At 34.0% G+C, this 22,598-nt stretch overlaps 3 protein-coding genes across 3 annotated transcripts; 1 reads left to right on the forward strand and 2 right to left on the reverse strand.

Moving 5' to 3' along the window:
* The first annotated feature begins 686 nt into the window (after positions 1-686).
* Positions 687-4,190, forward strand: LOC107917729 (receptor-like protein kinase THESEUS 1). The gene has a single exon (XM_016847016.2). The coding sequence runs from the start codon at positions 1,361-1,363 to the stop codon at positions 3,878-3,880; it is 2,520 nt and encodes an 839-aa protein (XP_016702505.2). The 5' UTR covers positions 687-1,360; the 3' UTR covers positions 3,881-4,190.
* Positions 4,191-4,250: 60 nt separating this feature from the next.
* On the reverse strand, positions 4,251-5,743 carry LOC107917730 (uncharacterized). Its single transcript, XM_016847017.2, has 2 exons — positions 5,280-5,743; positions 4,251-5,189 (listed from the first exon to the last, which is right to left on the reverse strand). Exons 1-2 carry the CDS (start codon positions 5,518-5,520, stop codon positions 4,399-4,401), a joined length of 1,032 nt encoding a protein of 343 aa, XP_016702506.2. The 5' UTR covers positions 5,521-5,743; the 3' UTR covers positions 4,251-4,398.
* Positions 5,744-7,259: 1,516 nt separating this feature from the next.
* On the reverse strand, positions 7,260-8,371 carry LOC107917575 (uncharacterized). The gene is made up of 2 exons (XM_041086925.1): positions 8,129-8,371; positions 7,260-8,046 (listed from the first exon to the last, which is right to left on the reverse strand). The coding sequence occupies exons 1-2, from the start codon at positions 8,353-8,355 to the stop codon at positions 7,260-7,262; spliced, it is 1,014 nt and encodes a 337-aa protein (XP_040942859.1). The 5' UTR covers positions 8,356-8,371.
* Between the last annotated feature and the right edge of the window lie 14,227 nt (positions 8,372-22,598).

Below are 22,598 nucleotides of genomic sequence, written 5' to 3' on the forward strand. Positions count from 1 at the left end.
AAGCCTGATCTGTCCCATAAACACCTTTGTTCTTTACCCTAATAAAAAGAAATGACAAATTTTAAAATTATATATGAATTTTGATTCAATGTGCACTTTGATACATGGATTTTAATTTGGTACAATTATACACATAAAAATTTAGTCATGGTTCAAATGTGTAAATGAAATTTTAATTTTTATTCAATCATACACATTTTAGAAAACTAAGTACACCAAATTAATTTTATATTGAATAAATATAATTATATGTATATACAATATATACATAATTATAAGGAATGAATAAAATCAAAATTCATTTACAAAAATACATGTTAAATTAAAATTTATATATAATTTTAATTTTAATATTTATCAGTAAAAAATATATATATCTCCCCACCTTTAAAGTGGTTAAAGAACATCAATTAAATATAACACGCCAAACGGTCCCTACAATTTCACATTTTCACGACTAAAGACCGTTAAGTTAACTGCCGTCAACTTCTGTCACCTCCAAAACCGCGTTAAAGTGGGGTCTCCTTTGATCGTTTGGTCGCAGGCTCATCAACCATTCCTTTCCTAGTTCCATCTAATTTATTATTTAAATTGTTTTTCTTTTTCACTTCAAAATTTTAATTTCCCATTTTTTTATAGAAAAATAATTATGTGAAGCATATAACAATACACTGCTTCACTTAGAGGACTTTCACGAAGCTTTCTGATATTAAAATAGCAAGGCTTGCGAAAAGTTACTAAGTACACAAAAATTTCTAACCTTTTATTTTAAAAAATATACTGAGAAAAAGAGAGAGAGATAAACAGCTGGTTTTTCATGGCAAGTGATACATTCCCAGGCTGCTTCAGATACATTGAAAATTTACCATTTCCTTATAAACAAGTGGGGTACTCTTTAGTTTTCTCTGTAATGACAGCCTAATCAACAGCCTGGAAAAGTGTTATATGCACTGCAGAAGCAGCTTGCACCTTTCTTTTCTTTTTTTGTTTTTAAAGGTTTCTTTTTTTTTATTTTTTTTTCTTGGTGATATTCTTAATAGCTCAACTTGGGAGTTTTTGTCTTTGAGAAAAAAAAACCCCATTGTTGTTTCCCATTTTGGCTTCATTTGTTAGGTAAGGGCATTGATAAAGTTTTGATCTTTGTACTAAAGTTTATTTCATTTTTGCTTTATGTTGTAATGTTTATTAGCATTGGGGTTAATTAGATCCCAGTTTTGCAAAAGATATGAACTTTGAGGGGGTTGAATTATTGCGACTTTAAGGAGTTCTTTTTTTTGTGGGATTTTTGGGGTTTCTTTAGATCTTAGTTTTACTTGGTTTGTTGATTTAGGCATTTGAATTTATTGAACACAAGTTGAAGATGAAAATGGGGAATTTGGTGGCTTTGGTTTTAGCTGTTGTGTTGTTTGAGTATTTGGGGGGTGGAATACAAGCCTCATTCACACCTGTTGATAATTACTTGATTGTTTGTGGTTCTTCAAAAAATGTTACATTCCAAGGTAGAACTTATGTTCCTGATTCAGGCCATTCTTCTCTTACCTTGAAGAGTGCAAGGTCTGTTGTTAGTTCTAATTCTAGTGTTCCATCTTCGATATATCGATCCGCTCGAATCTTCTCCGCCGTTGCTTCTTACAAGTTTGATATCAAGCAAGAAGGTCGGCATTGGGTCCGGCTTTACTTTTATCCTCTTCCAAAATCAGGCCAGGACTTGACGTCAGCTCCGATAACGGTTGCCACAGACGATTTTGTGCTCTTGGGCAACTTCACTTTTGAGAACTATAATGGTTCTTTTTTGTTCAAGGAGTATGCAATCAATGTGACTTCAGATACCCTGACTCTTACCTTTGTTCCTTCGAACAATTCGGTTTCGTTTGTTAATGCCATTGAAGTTGTTTCCATCCCGGATGCAATCCTGCCTGACCAGGCATTAGCTCTGAACCCCTCTGCTCCTATTAGTGGTCTTTCGGAATTTGCCATGGAAACCGTTTATCGGTTAAACATGGGAGGGCCATTGATCACTGCTGAGAACGATACACTTGGAAGAACATGGGAGAATGATGTTAAATATCTCCATGTAAACAGCTCTGCTCTGAATGTTTCGGTCAATCCGGCTTCTATCAAATATACAACTTTGGTTACGCCTGAAACAGCGCCAAATTTGGTCTATAGCACTGCTGAAGTCATGGGTGATGCAAATGTTCCTAGCATGGCCTTCAACGTGACTTGGGTCTTACCTGTTGATCCAAACTTCAGGTATTTAGTTCGGGCACATTTTTGTGATGTCATGAGTTCATCTCTCAACACTTTGGTTTTCAACGTTTACATAAATGATGATATTGCTGTTACAAGTCTTGATCTCTCATCATTGACTGGTGACCTGAAGGTGCCTTACTTTAAGGACTTTATCTCCAATTCTTCAGTAGAATCCGATACTTTGACTGTCAGTATCGGTCCAGATTCAATGGCAGACATCACAAATGGAACTATGAATGGATTGGAGATTATGAAAATCAGCAATGATGTTGGAAGCCTGGGTGGGGTTTCTTCTGTTAAGAATCTCCTTCCGGAATCATCCTCGAAGAAGAACAAGATATGGATAATAATCGGTTGTATTGTTGGAGCTGTAGGTGCAGTGGCATTAATCGGATTCTGTTATTGTTGCCTGGTGGCACGGAAGTCGAAAGATACTCAACAAGGACATCCATGGTTACCTTTGCCCTTGTATGGAAACTCGCTGACCATGACCAAAATGTCCACAACATCGCAGAAGAGTGGAACAGCAAGCTGCATTTCATTGGCTTCCTCCAATCTTGGCCGCTTCTTCTCCTTCCAAGAAATCCTTGATGCTACCAACAAATTTGATGAGAGCCTACTTCTCGGAGTTGGTGGTTTCGGAAGAGTCTACACCGGAACCCTTGAAGATGGGACTAAAGTTGCTGTCAAAAGAGGTAACCCCAGATCCGAACAAGGTCTTGCTGAATTTCGCACCGAAATTGAAATGCTATCTAAACTTCGCCATCGCCACCTTGTCTCTCTTATTGGATATTGTGATGAAAGATCGGAAATGATTCTTGTTTACGAGTATATGGCTAATGGACCCCTTAGAAGTCATCTTTATGGAACAAATCTACCTCCTCTGTCATGGAAGCAACGACTTGAAATATGTATTGGTGCTGCTAGGGGACTTCATTATCTTCACACTGGTGCAGCCCAAAGCATTATTCACCGTGATGTGAAGACAACAAATATTCTCTTGGATGAGAATTTTGTAGCCAAAGTAGCAGATTTTGGTCTTTCAAAAACTGGTCCAGCTTTAGATCAGACACATGTGAGTACTGCTGTTAAGGGTAGCTTCGGTTACCTTGACCCTGAATATTTCCGGAGGCAGCAACTTACAGAGAAGTCTGATGTGTATTCATTTGGGGTTGTTCTGATGGAAGTTCTCTGCACTAGGCCAGCTTTAAATCCAGTTCTCCCGAGAGAACAAGTTAATATTGCGGAATGGGCAATGACTTGGCAGAAGAAAGGTATGTTGGATCAAATCATGGACTCTAATCTGGTGGGGAAAGTGAATCCCGCTTCTCTTAAGAAATACGGAGAGACAGCTGAAAAGTGCCTGGCTGAGCACGGCGTTGACAGGCCATCCATGGGAGATGTATTATGGAACCTTGAATATGCTCTTCAGCTGGAAGAGACTTCATCAGCACTAATGGAACCAGATGATAACAGTACCAACCATATCCCAGCCATTCAGACACCACTTGAGCCATTCGATAACAGTGTGAGCATGATTGACGGTAATTCTGGCACTGATGATGATGCTGAAGATGCCGCTACTAGTGCAGTATTTTCACAACTCGTAAATCCTCGTGGAAGATAGACGGTAATTCCGGCAATGGACATCCTGCTTAAAAATCTGGTTCTCCTTGCTGGCTTTGCTTGAGAGAATACTTGGAAAAATCCCAAGATGTTTAATGAAGGTTTTTTTTTCTTACAATTATTCTGTTATTTCTCATCAAATTTTCATCCATAATATATTTAGTTTGTAATATAGTTGAGTGATGGTTACCAATTATATCCATCCGAAATTTGCATGTAATGTACCATAAATATCCATTATTGTTGATTTAATTCATGTTACTATTACACAGTTACCCGATAAGGAATATATCTCATTTGTTCTCTGCTCACTGCATGAGTTCACAATTTATGGCTATTTTAGTTATTTTTCTTGTGAGATAAAAGAGGAATTTTATTGCATATTTATTTTATTTGATGAACTGCCAAATTGGATTTACTACAGAACATTCGACACTGGATCTTATCATATTCAGACAAACTCAAAATCAACATATCCTTAAACTGCAATCCAACCTGTCATTCTAAAAAATGCATGATTTATCTCCTACAAACTATTCCACTCCCACTAGAGGCTCTGCTGGTGCAGTCTAGAGGGCTGTAGTCCATCAGCGATGAATCTCTTTGGTCCGATGCTCTGGCTGGAGGAAATTTACAGGTATAACAATCGGCAGTGAGAAGTGATGACGTTCGATATTTGTCTTCTCCTCCAACTATTGGCATTGCCGTGCCTGGTTTTGCAGGGTTCATGAAATCCGGCTGATAAGTCCTACCAAGTACTCCTTCAACTTTCGAAGATAAACCGTAGAACTTGAATTGCAGCTCTAAGTGAGCAAAACAGTCGTCAGAGGGTATTTGGTAGTTATGAATACGATCATCTTCCCTGGTCACCGGCACCACATTTACTGAAATCTCAGCAATATCAGGTAAAGTCACTAAGACACTATTCTTGTCAGATGTTCTCTCCACTGTAAGGTCACTTTCCGGGGATTTCCATGATGATAAATGGCCTTCCGGTACGACAATTACGTTCCCATTGTAAGAGAACCTCAGATGGTCAAATTCCTCATCCCAAGTTGCTGCACGTTTGGCCTCAAGAGAAAAGGTTTCGGATCCAGAGAGGACACCAATTGCTTGAATCCAAGTATAATCCCGGGTTCGGCCTGCTGGCCTTAGGCCAATGAACCTGCCATTAATTTGGAGGTTAGGATCCGATACCAAACTGAAATGCTCATTGCTCTTCCCGTGGAAATAAAACACGATGCCATCACCGCCGATGAATCTAGGATCCAAGCATGCTGCCCCAGGGGCATTGCAGTTCGGCTTCCTATCTACAATCACGAAAAAAAAACCAGACATTGTATCAACACTTTAAATAAGTTCAACATGAAATGATTAATCTGTTTTTTTTTCCTGTTTACTTTTGCATTCAGCTTTGCATATAGGGGAATCGCAATTAACATAGCAAACTTTTGCCTTCCGATCCGACGGCTTCGTCGATGGGCATTGAGACGGGCATGTCATCGTCTTGAGAAAGCAAGGACTCCTACGTGAAAAGCAAGTCCTACGTTCTGGAACACCCTGCCCATGAATCTGCACCGATGCTGCTGATATGAAGAGAAACAAAATAATCAATGAGGAAGCATTGCTAATGATCTTCATTTTTTTTTTGTTAAAAGAAGCCTAAACTCCACAAGGTAGCCTTAAAAGTAAAAACCCAACTTTCAGAGATTTATAATCTCTTCTGAGAATCTTTACTTATCCTATAATTTAGCAGCTTTTGAAGCAAGAACATGGTCTCATTGTAGCATTCACAGGATTGTATAGTTTTGGTCAATGCTTTGGGATTCGTATTTGTGATTTAAAAATTGGCTGTTGACAATCTCTTAAGTTGGTCTAGGACTAGGATGGATTCATTGTTGAGTGACTTGTTTTTGGTCAACCCCATGTGGGATGGCTTGAATACCTTTCTAAACCTCATTGGCAATTTTAAACAGAATTTTCAGCAAGGAACATTATTTGATTGCAGTCATTTCATTGGGCTATCTTTCATATGAATTATATAAATATCAACTAGTACATGCATCGATAAATTTGGTTTTGAATTGTGGTTTCACTCAAATTGGGTTGTTTGTTTATTGAAAATAGTTTCAAGAAAATGATTTTCGAAAAATGACTTAATTTCTTGAAAAAATTAATATTTTTTGGTGTTAGATGAATATATGCAAAATATTTTCTATTTTTGTTGAGAGATTTCTTAAAAATATTTTATAAAAGTTATGAAACAAACATACATCTGCGATTTTCTTATCTTTTCATTGTTTAATTGAGTTTATTTTATATTTATAAATTTATATTTTACATTATTTTTGCATATATTAAAAATATTTTGTTAAATTCAGGCGTCATTTTTTAGTTATATGACTACTAATTGAGTATTTTTTATTTAAAAAAGTGACATCAACAAAATTGACAAAAAAAATTTATCAATATCAACAATTGAACTTGATATTCAAATCTGAAAAGAAGGATTAAATTCTTGAAAATAAAAGTATAAAGGCTAAATTGCAAATTTGTAAAAAGTACATAGAATTATGACATATTTTAACTTTTATACTACAAAACATTTATTATTAATATATTTATAATTGTAATAAATATTTATTATATAATATTAATATTGAATATTTTCAATTAAAATAAATTCAAAGTATTAAATAATTTATTAAAATAATAAATTATATCAATAATTTATTATATGAATAAATATAGATAATAAAATATGTATTTTTAATAATATTGAAAAATATAATATTTTAAATTAAAATATTAAATATTTTTAAAAATAAAAATAAAATTTATTATCAATATAATAAAATTAAACTTGATTTAATTTAATTTTTATATAAAAATAAAATTAAATATTGAGGAGCTCTTTTCCATTGACTAAGTTCTTTTTAAATTATATTTTACTATTTTGTGAATTAAAAATCATTAATTAATTGTGTATCAAATTTTTAAAATTCACAAATAAAATTAAAAAAATTTGCTATTGAAAATATATTACGTATAACATCAATAATTTTTCTTTAATAGCACAATCTAAATGAGGCAGCTAAATAAAGGTAAAATATTATTAACTTCTTTATGGTATAAAGGATGACTTCAGTCTTCCATAGAAACTGAGCTTCTTAAAGGAAATCCATTGGTCAACATCTTTTACTAAAAGATTAGATATATATGTGTTACATAAAAGACGGTATCTTGAAAAAAAAAAGGTTACATAAAAGACAATATATATGAATGAAGAACCATTTAGAAATGAAAATATTGAATTATTGTCAGTCTATATAGCTTAAGCTTTCATTATTTTAACTGATAACAGCTACCATTCCATGACTTTATTTCTTGCAAACAATGCCATATCCAGCTGAAGCCCCACGGGTGCAGTCGAGGGTGAGAATTTCAGTCTGAGATGTGGTCTCTTCATTTGAACCAGTTTCTGGTGAGAACAAGCATGTTGAACAGTCTGGAGAAAGAAGTGAAGTTGTCCTATATTTATCTTCACCGCCCACAACAGGCATTGCCACACCAGGCTTGGCCGGGTTCTCGAAATCGGGCCTGTAAGTCCTTCCAAGGACTCCATCAACATTAGGGGAAAGGCTAAAGAACCTAAACTGCACTTCCAAGTGAGCAAAGCAGTCATCAGAAGGTACTTTGTAGTGGTGAACCCTGTCATCTTCTTTGGTCACTGGAACTACATTCACCATAATCTCTGCTGTGTCCTTTAATGTTACAATCACACTGTTCTTGTTTTCTACTCTCTCAACTTTCACTTCCTTTTCAGGGGAGTACCAACTTGAGAGTGCACCTTCTGGGACAACTAGTTCCTCCCCGTTGTAACTGAACTTTAGATGGTCCACTTCACTGTTCCATGTTGCAGCCTTAGTAGCCTCAAGTGAAATGGAGTGAGAGTTGAACAGGATTCCAAGTGCTTGAATCCAAGTAAAGTCCCGAGTTCGGCCTGCGGGGCGGTGGCCGATAAAGCGGCCATTGATTTGTAGACTGGTATCAGACACCAAGCTGAAGTGCTCATTGCTTTTTCCATGGAAGTAGAAGACAATGCCATCACCACCGATGAATCGGGGATCGTAACATGCTGATCCAGGACTATTGCAGTTTGGTTTCGATCTAAAATCACGAAAGAAAACATAAATTAAACTTTAACATGTATATGAGACGCTTTAAAATGAAACAGAAGAAGGTGATCTTACATTTGCAATGTGATTTGCAGACAGGTGAATCACAGTTAACATGGCAAACTTTAGCCTTTCGGTTTTCATAGCTAGTGCTTGGACATTCATAGGGGCATTGTATATACTTTCCATAGCACCGGCTTGCCGGATTGCTGCAATAAACAGAATCTGCTTTTGCTTGAATCACAGTTGAAACAAAGATGATGAGAATGATAAAGAAAGAGCTGCTTCTTATCTCCATGCTTCAGTTAGTAGAAAGAAACAAGAATTATGATTCAAATGATGTGACCAACTCCTGGATTTATTGTCCCTATATATAGTGTTGGAACTGCTGTGTTTCGTAGTATTATCTGTTATATTTTACTAGCAATGTTGTATAATGTTTGCACTAAAATTGAAGCATGAACATGGGATATATAGGAACCTTTTGAATGCTTTTATCTTAAGGATTGAAGTCAGGGCTCACCAATGTAATCGATTATAAATAATGAAAGGATAAAAACTGTTGCTTCGAGGATAAAACATTAATTTGTCCCTTTACTTTGTTCTGAAAAAGTTGAACATTTCTTTAATTTATTCAGATTCAGGATTTAAAGACAAAATATGTATTCTGCAAGTACACTGCATCCTCTTCAATGTTCAAATTAATTTTATAACGCCAGAAATAGGGGTATATTTTCTCAAATTGAAAGTCATGGAGCTGCAATATCATGAATGTATGCCAACTATTAAATTAGAATTCCCCTTGTAATTTCGCCAACCTTTTGTTAACACCATATCTTACACATGATAGTGCTCGTCGAGGCAAGCAACCTCTGCTGTAAGGCTCAGTACACTCACTTACAGGTCCTAGTGGTGGCACAAATGTAATGGGTTATACTAATGTCACATTCATTTATTATTTTTAGTAACTCATATTTCCACGCACACATACAAAAATTATATTGCCTCATTTATTTCCAATTCATTATCTGTTTGCATAATGGTAATGAGAGATCTTCTAAAATTTCAAGCCTTATAATTAAAAACATCATGAGTGAGTTTAATCCAAATTTATTATGATGAAGTTAATTTTGGTCGAATTTGTTATTAATTTAGTATTTATAATGATTATAACTATTCGTTATTCAAATACATCTATAATATAATATAGACAATATTAATAAATATTAACCATATAGATAATATTTTAGATGGGTATGATAAAATATCAAACCAACTTAAAATTTTACATGCGTGATACGTACAAATATCTTGGCAAATTCAATAATTAAATTGTTAAAATATTAATCATATAAAAAATTTCGAAATAATGTAAAACCACTTTAATTTTACATGGACGTGAGTGGATCCCTCCCTATTGTTGATATAATAATGGTTGTAGTTATTTATCTTATCACCCCTAAAATGGTAAATTTTTAATTTAGACCTTTTATAATTTATAAAATTTTAAATTAGTAAGGGTAAAATTGTACTTTTTCTCCCCAAAAATAATAAAATTTTGATTTAACCCTTTAAAAATTATAAAAATGTAGGCTATTAAACTGATGAAATTGTATTTTTATTATTGTAAAAATATACAATTTAATTCCAGCCTCCTCCCCTAAAAAATTTTTCTGACTCTGTCACAACATATTTCCATTTCCACATACACACAAAAAAAATGTAGATGTCCTTCACATTGAAATTTAGAAACATTTTTAGAGATAGACTTGATGAATTGAACAAAATTTAGAACACACAAATTTAAAATCCACGAATATAATTAAACATCATTTTAACGATTTTATTATAGTGAGATTTCATCAGATCTTTTTAAATCAATGGTTGAAATAAAAAAGAAAAAAAAATCCATCGATGATCATGCTACGTAGGATTTGTATTGAGAAACATTAGTTTATCTTTGAACTAATTCAACCAGTTTCAACATTAAAAAGAATAGAAACTAATTTCTAGAGAAAAACAGTTTATTTGGTAATTGATTTAATAGGTTCCAATCACTAACGCAATTTTTTATTTTCTAACTATACTTAATCGAACAGCTACAACTTTCTTATTTCTATATTTTAACCATGATAAATCTCACGAAATCTCACTATAATAAAATCCCAAATTAAATATTACTTTGGCCACATTTTAACTAGCACATTTTTGTTAACCATGACTAAGATCAACTGTTGAAACAAAAGCGGAAAGTTCATATTATTGAGTCACTAATTGGAATATAAGATATCTCCTTAAGAATGTAGGATACTAAAGGTGTAGTAATTTAGGATTGACTGATTCGTAATTAGTAGTTATGTTATACATCAATAACTTGAGACTCGAATCCTAGAAAAGATCCAAGCCTCTAACTCATGACCTGACCACGAAAGGATAACAAGGTGAACCAAATTACAAGGTAAGGCTACAGACCCAGCTCGTAGGAACCTTGCGCGAGATCAAAGGGCAGGATCTCAGGTTCAACTCGCAGAACCAACTCGCAAGATAAGGTTACAGACCCGTCTCGGGGGGACTTAGGGAAGGTCGTAGTGTAGCACCCCTAACCCATATCTGTCGCTGGAACAAGGTTACGGATGCATTACTGGAATAAATAGATCAAATATAGATATTTCATATTATTTAACATTTATATCAGATATTATTCATAAAGTATCTTATATGAGCCCTCGAGGCCCAAAACATACATTAGAAATAAGTCGGGACTAAACCAGGTACTCAGAGAATTTTTAGCAAATTCTTAACATTTTTCCAAGGTACAGGGGACACACGTCTATGTGGTCAGGAGATTACTATAGAACAAAGGAAAATAAAACAGAGTAAGCATTTAATGCTTAGTAAGTTCGTATAGCAGGAGATTAACTTACCATTTACTTCATATTTCTAATAAGAAAATAAACATGCTCAAACCAATTTGGCCAATTGCCTAAACACATATCCTCATCAAGTTTGTTAGTCATGTAATTCACATAAACACCAAGAAACATGAATGAGCTCATCAATATTTAATTTCCACATACAAGTATTCATCACTTCAAGTGTCCATGAACATGTACATATCATATCTTTGTATTTCAAGTATTTCTCATAATAATTCATCTTGAATTCATATCATCTCATATCGAAACTTTACCCGTTAAATCATTTAAAATATAGATGGATACAAGGGTAGTACACATAAAGTGTACAAAGCTGTAAACCTGTCAATTCATATTCGGGAGTGCTTATACGAGCACATAAACTGGAAGCTCTCTCTCGAGCCATATAACGGGAAGCTCATGTGAGCCATGTAACAGGAAGTTTATCCGGGCTGTATAACAGGAAGCTCATAAGAGGCATATTCAGGAAGCTCCGGATAGCCATATATAGGGAAGTTCAAGCGAGCTATATCGGGAAGCTTCGGAGAGCCATTAATTAGGAAGTTCACAAAGAGCCTTTAAACAGAAAGCTCACGAAGGGCCCTATATCGGGACACTCATAAGAGCTGCAGTGTGTCCACAACACATGCAGGATCACAATCGATCGGGATGCTCTGAAGAGCTATTATCGGGAAGCTCGCAGAAACCATATAGCAGGAAGCTCGAGAGGGCTAATAACGGGACGCTCTTTCGAGCTGTGGTGTGTTTGCAACAGATGCAGGACCACAACCAATTCGGGAACCTTGTATTTGTAACAGCCTGATTTTTAGCGATGTCAAAAATAGTGGTTCGAGACCACCAAATTTGGTAAATAAGCTCGTATTTTTTTATTATTTAATATTTATGAGCCAAATGTAGTTTTTAAAAGATTTTTAAATTAGTAATTTGTGTATTATAAGATTTTATTAGGTTAAGTGATTTAGAAAAGAGGTGTCGAGATCTTGGTCCTATAAACCGAGTCGTAAATATTTAGAAAATAGGGTTTAAATAAAGATATCAAGTTGTTAGTTGGGATTCTAGAATTAAAAGAATTTGTTGTACTGGTCGATCGAGCTCATAAAGCTGAAGAGCTGAGTAAAGAGAAAAAACAAGCTGAGATTGAAGCCTAAACTTTAAGTAAAAGCTTTACCGAAAAGTTATATCAGTTAGCTTCAAAGAAGTCAAAGAAAGATCATGACCGTTCTGTTACTTCTGTGGGATATTCTGGGAGAGACAGAAGTATTCAACATTCTAATCCGAGATTTCAGGCTACATCTGTAGTAAGTGCAGACAGTGTTGGAAATCCCAAACCCAGGTGTAAACACTGTAATAAATTTTATTTTGGTGAGTGTCGTATGAAGAGCGGAGCTTGCTTTAGATGTAGATCTTATAACCACTATCTTAGAGATTAACTAGAAAAGCCTGAAAATGATACTATTCAATCGTCAAAATTGAGTAATCCTGCTACAAAAGGGAGACCGTCTTGTAATCCCGATATTGTGAGTAGTAGCTGAGGTATAGCAAAAGATTCAACTGTCAAATCTGAAGCATGAGCACCAACAAGAACATATACTATTTGTGCACGTAAGGATGCTTCTGAACCTGATGTGATTACTGGTACTTTTTCTCTTCTTGATACTGATATAATTGCTTTAATTGATCCTAGTTCAACTCATTTATATATCTGCACGAATTTAGTGAATAATAAAAATTTATCTGTTGAGTTCACTAAATTCATGGTTAAAGTCTCGAACCCCCTAGGTCAGTATGTAAAGGTGGATAAAATCTGTAAGAATTTTTGTTAATGATACGGAGTTACTATTTTTCGGCTGATTTAATGTTATTTTCATTTGATGAATTTGATGTGATTTTAGGTATGGATTGGTTGACTCAGCATGATGCCGTGGTAAATCGTAAACAGAAGTACATTGTATTGAAATGTCAAGATGATGAATTACTATGTATTGAATCTAATAAATTGGATGGTTTGACTAATGTAATATCAGCCATGTCAGCACTGAAATATGTCAGGAAAGGGTGTAATGCTTACCTTGCTTATGTGTTGGACACTAAAGTATCTGAATCGAATATTAAATTAGTGCCAGTGGTATGTGAATATTCTGATGTGTTTCCGGAAGAATTACCCGGATTACCACCGGATAGAGAAGTGAAATTTTCTATAGATCTTGTTTCTGGAACAACACCAATATCAATAGCAACTTATAGAATGGCTCCAACGAAATTGAAAGAGTTGAAAACACAGTTGCAAGAATTAATTGACAGGGGTTTTGTATGACCTAGTTCTTCACCTTGGGGTACACCGATTCTATTTGTAAAGAAGAAATATGGATCGTTGAGATTGTGTATAGATTACCGACAGTTGAAAATAAGGTTACAATCAATAATAAATATCCACTGCCTCGTATTGATGACTTGTTTGATTAGCTGAAAGGTGCTACAGTGTTTTCGAAGATTGATCTTCATTCTAGTTACTATCAAATACGAGTGAAAGACTCGAATGTACCGAAAACAACCTTCAGAACCAGGTATGGGCATTATGAATTTCTTGTGATGCCATTTGGTTTGACTAATGCACCTGCAATGTTCATGGATTTGATGAATAGAATTTTTAGACCGTATCTGGATAGATTTGTGGTGGTATTCATTGATAATATTTTGGTATATTCCCAAGATGAAAATGAACATGTTGATCATTTGAGAATTGTACTACAAACTCTACATGAAAAAATAGATGTATGCTAAATTCAGTAAATGTGAATTCGGGCTTCGAAAAGTTGGTTTTCTGGGACATATAGTGTCGGCTGAAGGCATTAGAGTGGATCCGAATAAAATTTCAGCAATTGTTAATTGGAAACCTCCGAAAAATGTGTCTAAAGTCAGAAGTTTTCTGGGATTAGCCGGTTATTATCAGAGATTTGTACAAGGATTCTCAATGATAGCTTCTCCGATGACACGGTTGTTGCAAAAAATGTGAAATTTGAATGGACTGATAAATGTCAGCAAAGGTTTGATCGGTTGAAAGCCCTATTAACTGAAGCACCAGTTTTGGTTTAGCTTGAATCGGTAAGAAATTTGTAATTTATAGTGATGCATCATTGAATGGTTTAGGCTGTGTTTTGATGCAAGAAGGTAAAATAATAGCCTATACTTTTAGACAGCTTAAGCCACATGAAAAGAATTACCCGATGCATGATCTTGAATTAGCAGCTATTGTGTTTACACTGAAAATTTGGCGACATTACTTGGTGAAAAATGTCACATATTCACAGATCATAAAAGCTTAAAGTATTTGATGTCGCAGAAAGATTTAAGCTGAGACAGCGCAGGTGGCTTGAATTATTAAAAGATTATAATCTTGTTATTGATTATCATCCGGGAAAGGAAAATGTGGTTGCTGATGCTCTGAGTAGAAAATCTTTGTTTGCCTTGCGAGCTATGAATACTCGATTGTCATTGTTTGATGATGGTTTAATCATGGCTGAGTTAAAATTTAAATCGATGTTTCTACAACAGATCTGCGAAGCTCAAAAAAATGATAATGAGTTACAAGCTAAATGAGTACAGTGTGAATCAGTTTCTGATTCAGAATTTTCGATTGGACCCGATGATTGTCTGTTATTCCGAGATAGAGCCTGTGTACTGAAGAATTCAGAGCTTATACAGAAGATTTTGTACAAAGCTCATAATGGTACTATGCCTGTGCATCCGGGGAGTAATAAAATGTATAATGATTTGAGAAAAGATGTACTGGTGGTCGAGAATGAAGCGTGATATTTTTGAATTTGTATCTAAATGTTTGATATGTCAGCAAGTTAAAGTCGAACATCAGGTACCTTCAGGTTTGCTTCAGCCAGTGACAATACTGGAATGAAAATGGAAAAAAGTTACCATAGACTTTGTGTTGGGATTGCCCCTATCTCTGAAAAAGAAAGATGTCATTTGGGTAATCATTGATCGTTTGACAAAGTATACACATTTTATTCCGGTACGTATGGATTTCTCCTTGGATAGATTAGCGTAATTGTATATTTCTAAGATTGTCAGGCTGCATGGAGTTCTAGTCTTCATTATTTCAGATAGAGATCCACGATTCACATCCCGATTCTGGAACAAGTTGCAAGAAGCTCTAGGTACGTGGTTACATTTTAGTACTGCATTTAATCCTCAGACAGATGGTTAGTCAGAACGTGTGATTCAGATTCTCGAAGATATGCTTCGGTGCTGTATATTGGAATTCGAAGGCAATTGGGAAAAATATTTGCCGCTAGTCGAATTCACATATAATAATAGTTATCAGTCAAGTATAAAGATGGCACCGTATGAAGCTTTGTATGGACGCAAATGTAGAACTCCATTGTATTAGACTGAGCTCAGTGAGAAAAAGATACATGGAGTTGATTTGATTCGAGAAACTGAAGAAAAAGGTGAAAATGATCCGAGATAGCTTAAAAGCAGCTTCTAATCGACAGAAATCCTATGCAGATCTTAAAAGAAAAGAAATAGAATTTCAAGTTGGCGACAAGGTATTCTTGAAAGTTTTACCTTGGAAGAAAGTTCTTCGGTTCAGCCGTAAAGGCAAATAGAGTCAACGGTTTATTGGGCCGTATAAGATCACTAAAAGAATCGAACCTATTGCGTACCGATTGGCATTACCACCAGAAATTGGCAGGATTCATAATGTTTTCCACGTATCTATGTTGCGACGATATTGGTCAGATCCTTTACATGTTATTTCTTCGACAAAAGTTGAGATTCGGCCTGATATGACTTACTGTGAGGAACCGATAAAAATTCTGGCGTGTGAGATAAAAGAATTAAGAAATAAAAAGGTAGCTTTAGTAAAAGTTCTTTGGAAATGACACGAGATAGAAGAAGCTACCTGGGAACCGGAAGAAACAATGAGAAAGCACCCAAACCTTTTTACTGGTAAGATTTTCGAGGATGAAAATTCTTTAAGAGGGGGAGAGTTGTAACAACCCGATTTTTAGTGATGTCAGAAACAGTGGTTCGAGACCACCATATCCAGAAAATAAGCTCGTAAATTTTTATTATTTAATATTTACTAGCCAAATGTGGTTTTTAAAAGATTTTTGAATTAGTAATTTGTGTATTATAAGGTTTTATTAGGTTAAGTGATTTATAAAAGAGGTGTCGAGATCTCGGTCCTATAAATTGAGCCATAAATATTTTTACAAATATTTGCAGGGTGTCATTAAGGTAGTATTAATGTTTCGTTAGAAAATTTTAACATTTTGGTAGTTAATTAATTAAAAAAAGACTAAATTGAAAAAGGTGCAAAACTTGCTAATTAAAGAAATAGTGATTAAATAGCCTAAATAGTAAATAAAGGAGGACGAAAAGGGCAATTGAACCCACATGGGATGGCTGAGGCAGCTTAAGTATAGAAAAATCAAGGAATTGATGTGAAATAAAGGCAAAATTGTAAATTTTAACAAATTTAAGTGAAATAAAAGGGAAATTGAAATTCTAGACATTTTCATCATCATTTTTTAGTTATAAAGCAGCCATTGAAGAGGATTTAAGCTGGTTTTTCAATATTTGCTTCATGTAAGTTTAATTCTTGCTCTTTCCTTGAAATTTTTATGTTTTGAGACTTTTACAATTAGGTTCAACTAACCATTTCATCAGTTTTGGATTTTATTGAAAGTTTTGGAAGATGCAATTGATAATTTTATATGATTTTAGTTATTAGATGATGAAATTGAGATGTTGATGGATATTTAAAGGTATTTTATTAAAGGATTTTAGATGAAATCATGATTTAGGGATTAAATTGAAAAGTTGTTAAATTCATGGAAAATTTTGAAATTTCATGGAATTCATGGGTTGCTATTGATATATATGAAAATATCTAGGCTTGGGATAAGGATTTAAATTGCATGAATTTCATTTTCCAAGCCTAGGGATGAAATCGTCATTAATTAAAAGTATATGGTCAAAATGGTAATTTTGCCTAAGATGTGACTTGGATTGACTTGAATATAAAATGTATTAAATTGATGTTAAATTTACTCGTATAGATCCGGATAGATAAAAAACGGAGTTAGATCGTGGAAAAGAAAAAGTATCGGATTAGTAGTTTACAAGTCACGAACAATTGTCGAGGTAAGTTCGTGTAACTTAATTGTGTGTATTTATATGCTTATATTGAGTGTTGAATATCTAAATTGTGTAAATGTCATATATGTGTTTGTAATTGATCTTATAACTGAAAATCCCTGATAAATAAATAAGTCCCGTTTGAATAATGAGATTCGATGGATACAGGGTTCTGTTTCCTGAAATGGTAGTGTTCTTGCATATGTTGCGGATGTACAATAGCTTGAAAGAGCGTCCCGTTATAAGCCCTCTCAAGCTTCCCGTTATAGTATTCTTGTGAGCTTCCCGTTAAATGCTCTTTGGAGCATCCCGATCGAAAATTTTGACGTTTGGGCACTCAATTTAGTCAAAAGGACTAAATTGTAAAAAGTGAAAAAGTTGAGTTCTATATGTTAGAGATGTCCAATTGTTATGAAATCTTAAATTGGAGGTCCTTATATGGAATTAGACCATTGGTTAAGTTTATGGACAAAAATGGACATGGTTAGACATGTTTCCAAATTTTTTCATTAAGGGCATTTTGGTCATTTAGTTATTAAAAAGAATTAAAAAAAATTAAAAGTCAATTTTTGTCAATCTTCAACCCCTTGGCCGAAAATTGCATGGAGAAACCATGTCTAGGGTTTTTCAAGCTTCTAAGCTCGATTGTAAGTCCGTTCTAGCCTCATTTTTGATGATTTTTACGTTTTTGAAATCATCGTAACAAGATCTAGCTATTTCTACCATTATTTTGAGCTAAGGTTTTTTTTTAATAATTTACCCATGGATGACTTGCATGTGTTTTGATGTTTTATGGTAGAATATGAAAGTTTGAAGTGTAATAAACAACTTTTACTAAGAGATTTTTAGTGAAATTGCATAAAAGGACCTATTTGTAAAAGTTGTAAAATGTGTAAAAATTGCGGGCTGCTATAAGAGGGAATATGAATCGGCTAGGCTTGGGTAATGAGAAAAATAAGTACTTTTCATTTTACAAGCCTAGGGGTAAAAGTGTAAATATGACAAAGTTTAGGGGCAAAATGTAATTTTTGAAAAATATTATTTTTAGGCTGGATTTATTATTATAATGATTAAATAAGTTAAATGTGATGTTTTAGATCAAGAAAAATAAGGTTCGGATCTAGATCGGGGAAAAACAAGTAATTGACGAATAAGTCATTTTCACTGATTTTGCTTTTGAGGTAAGTTTGCATGTAAATAATGTATCGTTTTTACTTATGCTTTCATATTTTGATATATTTTGTGAAATGCGGTTGAATATTTATGTATTTGACAAAATATCGACAAGTGAGAAATTTATCGGTTGAACCTTAGGAATAGAATATGATACAAGTGACATGTCACTAGAGGCCTATGTGAAAACTATGTGAAATTGTGACTAAGTGAATCCAGGTGCTGGTCTTATAAGTTCTACCAGTGGCTGGGTAATCCGGCATGTGTTGCAGATACTTGACAGCTTGTGTGAGTAGCACTGTGTAGTTACGAATGACCGACAGCTTGTGTGAGCAGACCCGCGAATGTGAATAGCTCGAGAACAAGCCTATGTGGGATAAGTGATGTGAAGTAGCTTTGGCTACAAGTGTGGCACTATGTGCAATATGCCGATGTATCCGCTAATATTCCGATATGTTCAACGGGAAATGACTAAGAGTAAATGATTGTGATATTGTGATAAATGAGTGCAGGTGCATGTGTATATATATTCATGAGCAATGTGCTCGATATGTGATCGAATTTTGGTAAGGTTGATGTGGAGTAAGTATGACTATGAAGACTTGTAAATATTTAATAATGACTAGCTATTGGAATGGCTAGCTATGGACATGCTTGGTGTTATGTATGTGTAAATGAAAGTTAATACAAAGAAAACATGAAAGAGTAAAATTAGTAATAAAACAATTTTGGACAACAGAGACAATCAAAATTTTATGAGAAAATTGTGAAAATCGAATTAGAGGTTGAATAAGATATGAAATTAAAGCTTATTGAGTCTAGTTTTACATATAAGAAATGGTGTAAGCAAGAGAATTTCATATTATGAGATATTTGAATTTTTATGAGACAGGGTCAGAGTGATTTCGGAATCCCCTGTTCTGACTTTAGAAAATCATTAAAAATTGTATAAAAATAATTATGAGTTATAATTTATATGTTAAAAATTTTTAATGAGTTTATTTTCAATAGAAACAAACGGGAACATCATCCGAATCCCTTATAAGGAGATAATTAATTTTTAGTGAAGAAGGATTGGAACTGTCAGACAACAAAACAGGGATGACTTTAAAGAATAAACTGTACTTATTGGCTAAACCATAAATTCTGAAAATTTTATGAAAAGAAGATATATGAGTTTAGTTTTAGAGAAATTTAGTGGATCTCAATTTGGAGTTCCATAGATCAATATATAAATAATTTAATGACTATGACTCGCGTAGACAACTTGATATGAACGTGAGTGAATAGTGAATCTATGTGCAAATATGATTGTATTATCTTGAGAACACATTATGAGGATTGATAAAAGCATATTAATAAATTTTTTATTATTTACATACCAACTTACTAAGCTATATGCTTACTCTCTTTTCTTTCCCCTGCCTTATAGTGTCACCAAGCTAGCTCGGGGTACGGAGATCGTCGGAGATCCATCCACACTATCAACACTCTTTTAGTATTTTGAAAGCAATATTATGAATTATAGCATGTATAAAGGACTTGGTTATTTTGTTATGTGTCATAATTGATTTGGCCAAAAATGGTGGCCTATGTTATTTGATAGTTCAATTTGTATAAGGCCATTGATGTTGGCTATTATTGGTTATGTTTAAATCCGGTAATGCCTCGTACCCTGTCTCGGCGTCTGACACAGGTAAGGGGTGTTACAGGAGCTACCGTTATAGGCTCTTTGTGAGCTTCCCGTTATATTACCCGGATAAGCTGTTCGTTACAAGGCTCAATGAGCTTCCTGTTATAGTGCTTGAGAGAGAGATTTCTGTTTAAGTGCTCATAAAAGCACTCCCAGATATGAATTGAGGGATTTATAGTATTGTACACTTCAGGTGTACTACCCAAGTATCCATCAAGATTTCAAATGATTCAACGGGTGAAATTTTGACATGAGAACGTGTGAAATCAAAATGAAACTATTATCTGTATATGCATGAAATACTTGGAAACTCGATACCTGATGAGCTCATCCTTATTCTTGTTATTCACATGAAATACAGGACTAACATGTTTGTTGAGGTTATATGTGTTAGGCTAATTGCCAAATTGCTTTGGATGTATTATGCATTTTATTATATAAGCAAATAAATGGTAAGTTAATTTCCCGTCATATGAACTTACTAAGCATTAAGTGCTTACTCTGTCTTATTTCCTTTAGTTTATAGTATTCAGAGGCTCGTAAAGGTTGGAAGCTGGTTGGAGCTACATCACACTATCCCCCGAACTTTTCGGTATATATATATAAATAGTAAACTAATTTTGGTAATAATGGCATGTATAGGTTAAATGTTACAATTGATGGCAATTTAATGTTGGTTGAAATTAGCCATTGGAATGACTATTAAATGATATGTTTTGATATGTAAATAGTCTTAATATGTTTGATGAGTATGTTTAAATGGGTGAATGAGGAAAATCATATAAGTATATTGGATATTAGTTTATGATAGTGTATTTGGTAAAACATGTTTATAAGTATTAGGCTATCTTGGTAAGTTGGACATTTGATTATAGGTATTAATATATCATGCATAAGATGTGAATTTGGCTAGGTTTAAATGTCTTGAATTGACTCTTGAATGTGTTTAAATGTTTATATAGGTGGTAGGTGAAATTGGGTGAAGAATAAGGCTTGGAAATGGCCTTATTTTGTCCACACGGGTAGAGACATGGGCGTGTGTCTCAGTCGTGTGTGACACACGGCCTAGCACATGGGCGTGTGTTCTGGCCGTGTGTCTCCTACATCTTAAAATTTTAAAACAGGATGCTCAGAATTGATCACACGGCCTGGCACCGGACGTGTGGCTTGGCCATGTAACCCTTGCACTTAAATGTATTGCAAGTCAGAGAGTTACATGGGCTGGGGACACGGCCGTGTGCCCTACTTCAAATACCACACGACCTAAGACACGGGTGTGTCACTTGGCCGTGTGGCTCACACGGGAGTGTCCCTTGCACCTTGGAAAATTTTGAAATTTCACGAAAAATTCTCTAAGTTTTTGATTTAGTCCCGATTCAATTCTAAAGTGAAATTTAAGCCTTGAGGGCTCTCATAAGGGGCTTTATGAATAATATCCGACAAGGATGTTAAATATGAAATGTCTGTATTTAATATGTTTATTTCGGTAATACTCTATAACCCTATTTCGGTGACGGATACGGGTTAGGGGTGTTACTGTATCCATCGAATCTCATTTATCCAAACTAGACTTATTATTTATCGAGCATTATGGGATATGTGATTAATTTCATACATATGGTATTTATAAAATTCACATATACAAAATTAAATTCAAACATATAAATATACACAATTTAGTTACACGAACTTACCTTGACAATTGTTCGAATGAATTTAACATCAATTTATATTCAATTCAGTCCATTTCGTATCTTAGGAAAATTACCATTTTGCCCCTATACTTCTAATTAATTACGATTTCGTCCCTAGGCTCGGAAAATGAAATTCATGCAATTTAATCCTTATTCCAAGCCTAACCAATTTTTACACGTAACATTTGCAGCCAGTGTAATTCATAAAATTCATAATTTTTTATGAATTTTAAAACTTTATAATTTAGTCCCTAAATCACAATTTCATCAAAATTCACTTTACAAAAATTGTTTATCTATCAACAACCTTTCTTTTTCTACCATAAAACTTTAAAATTCATGCATACTCATCCATGGAAAAACTATAATACCTTAATAAATTTGCAAATTAATCCCCGAGATAGCTAGATTAGATTATTACGATCTCGGAAATATAAAAATTACTAAAAACGGGGAAAAGAAACATACCTAATTAAGCAAAATAAGTTGTCTTGAGCTTAGGTTTCCATGGCTAGGGCTTCATGTTTTAATTTTTGGAAAGATGCTAAAAATGATGATATTTTCATTATTTTATCATTTATCATCTTTTATTATTTTCACTTTCCAATTTCATCCTTTTCTTTAATTAATTTTCCATGGATGAATCATTTTTCTTTAATTAATTTTCCATGGATGAATCATCATACTTATCTACTAACTTCTCTTAATGGTCTATTTGCCATATAAGGACCTTTAATTTTGAATTCCATAGCTATTTGATACTTATAGCTTCTAGAACTCAACTTTAGCATTTAATGCAATTTGGTCCTTTTATCAATTAAACATGTAATCGGTAAAATTTTCTTAATGAAATTTTCATACGACATTCTTATCATAATGCAGATCA

The sequence above is a fragment of the Gossypium hirsutum genome, chromosome D01 (assembly GCF_007990345.1).
Source record: "Gossypium hirsutum isolate 1008001.06 chromosome D01, Gossypium_hirsutum_v2.1, whole genome shotgun sequence".
Lineage (NCBI taxonomy): Eukaryota > Viridiplantae > Streptophyta > Magnoliopsida > Malvales > Malvaceae > Gossypium > Gossypium hirsutum.

What these genes read in the sequence shown, in the direction of transcription:
- LOC107917575 (XM_041086925.1), bottom strand. Translation starts at nt 8,355, where the DNA reads ATGGAGATAAGAAGCAGCTCTTTCTTTATCATTCTCATCATCTTTGTT. An exon ending in AAATCACATTGCAAATGTAA is followed by an intron (nt 8,047 to 8,128) that starts GATCACCTTCTT and finishes TGATTTTAGATC; the next exon opens with GAAACCAAACTGCAATAGTC.
- LOC107917729 (XM_016847016.2), top strand. Translation starts at nt 1,361, where the DNA reads ATGAAAATGGGGAATTTGGTGGCTTTGGTTTTAGCTGTTGTGTTGTTT.
- LOC107917730 (XM_016847017.2), bottom strand. Translation starts at nt 5,520, where the DNA reads ATGAAGATCATTAGCAATGCTTCCTCATTGATTATTTTGTTTCTCTTC. An exon ending in ATGCAAAGCTGAATGCAAAA is followed by an intron (nt 5,190 to 5,279) that starts GTAAACAGGAAA and finishes TCGTGATTGTAG; the next exon opens with ATAGGAAGCCGAACTGCAAT.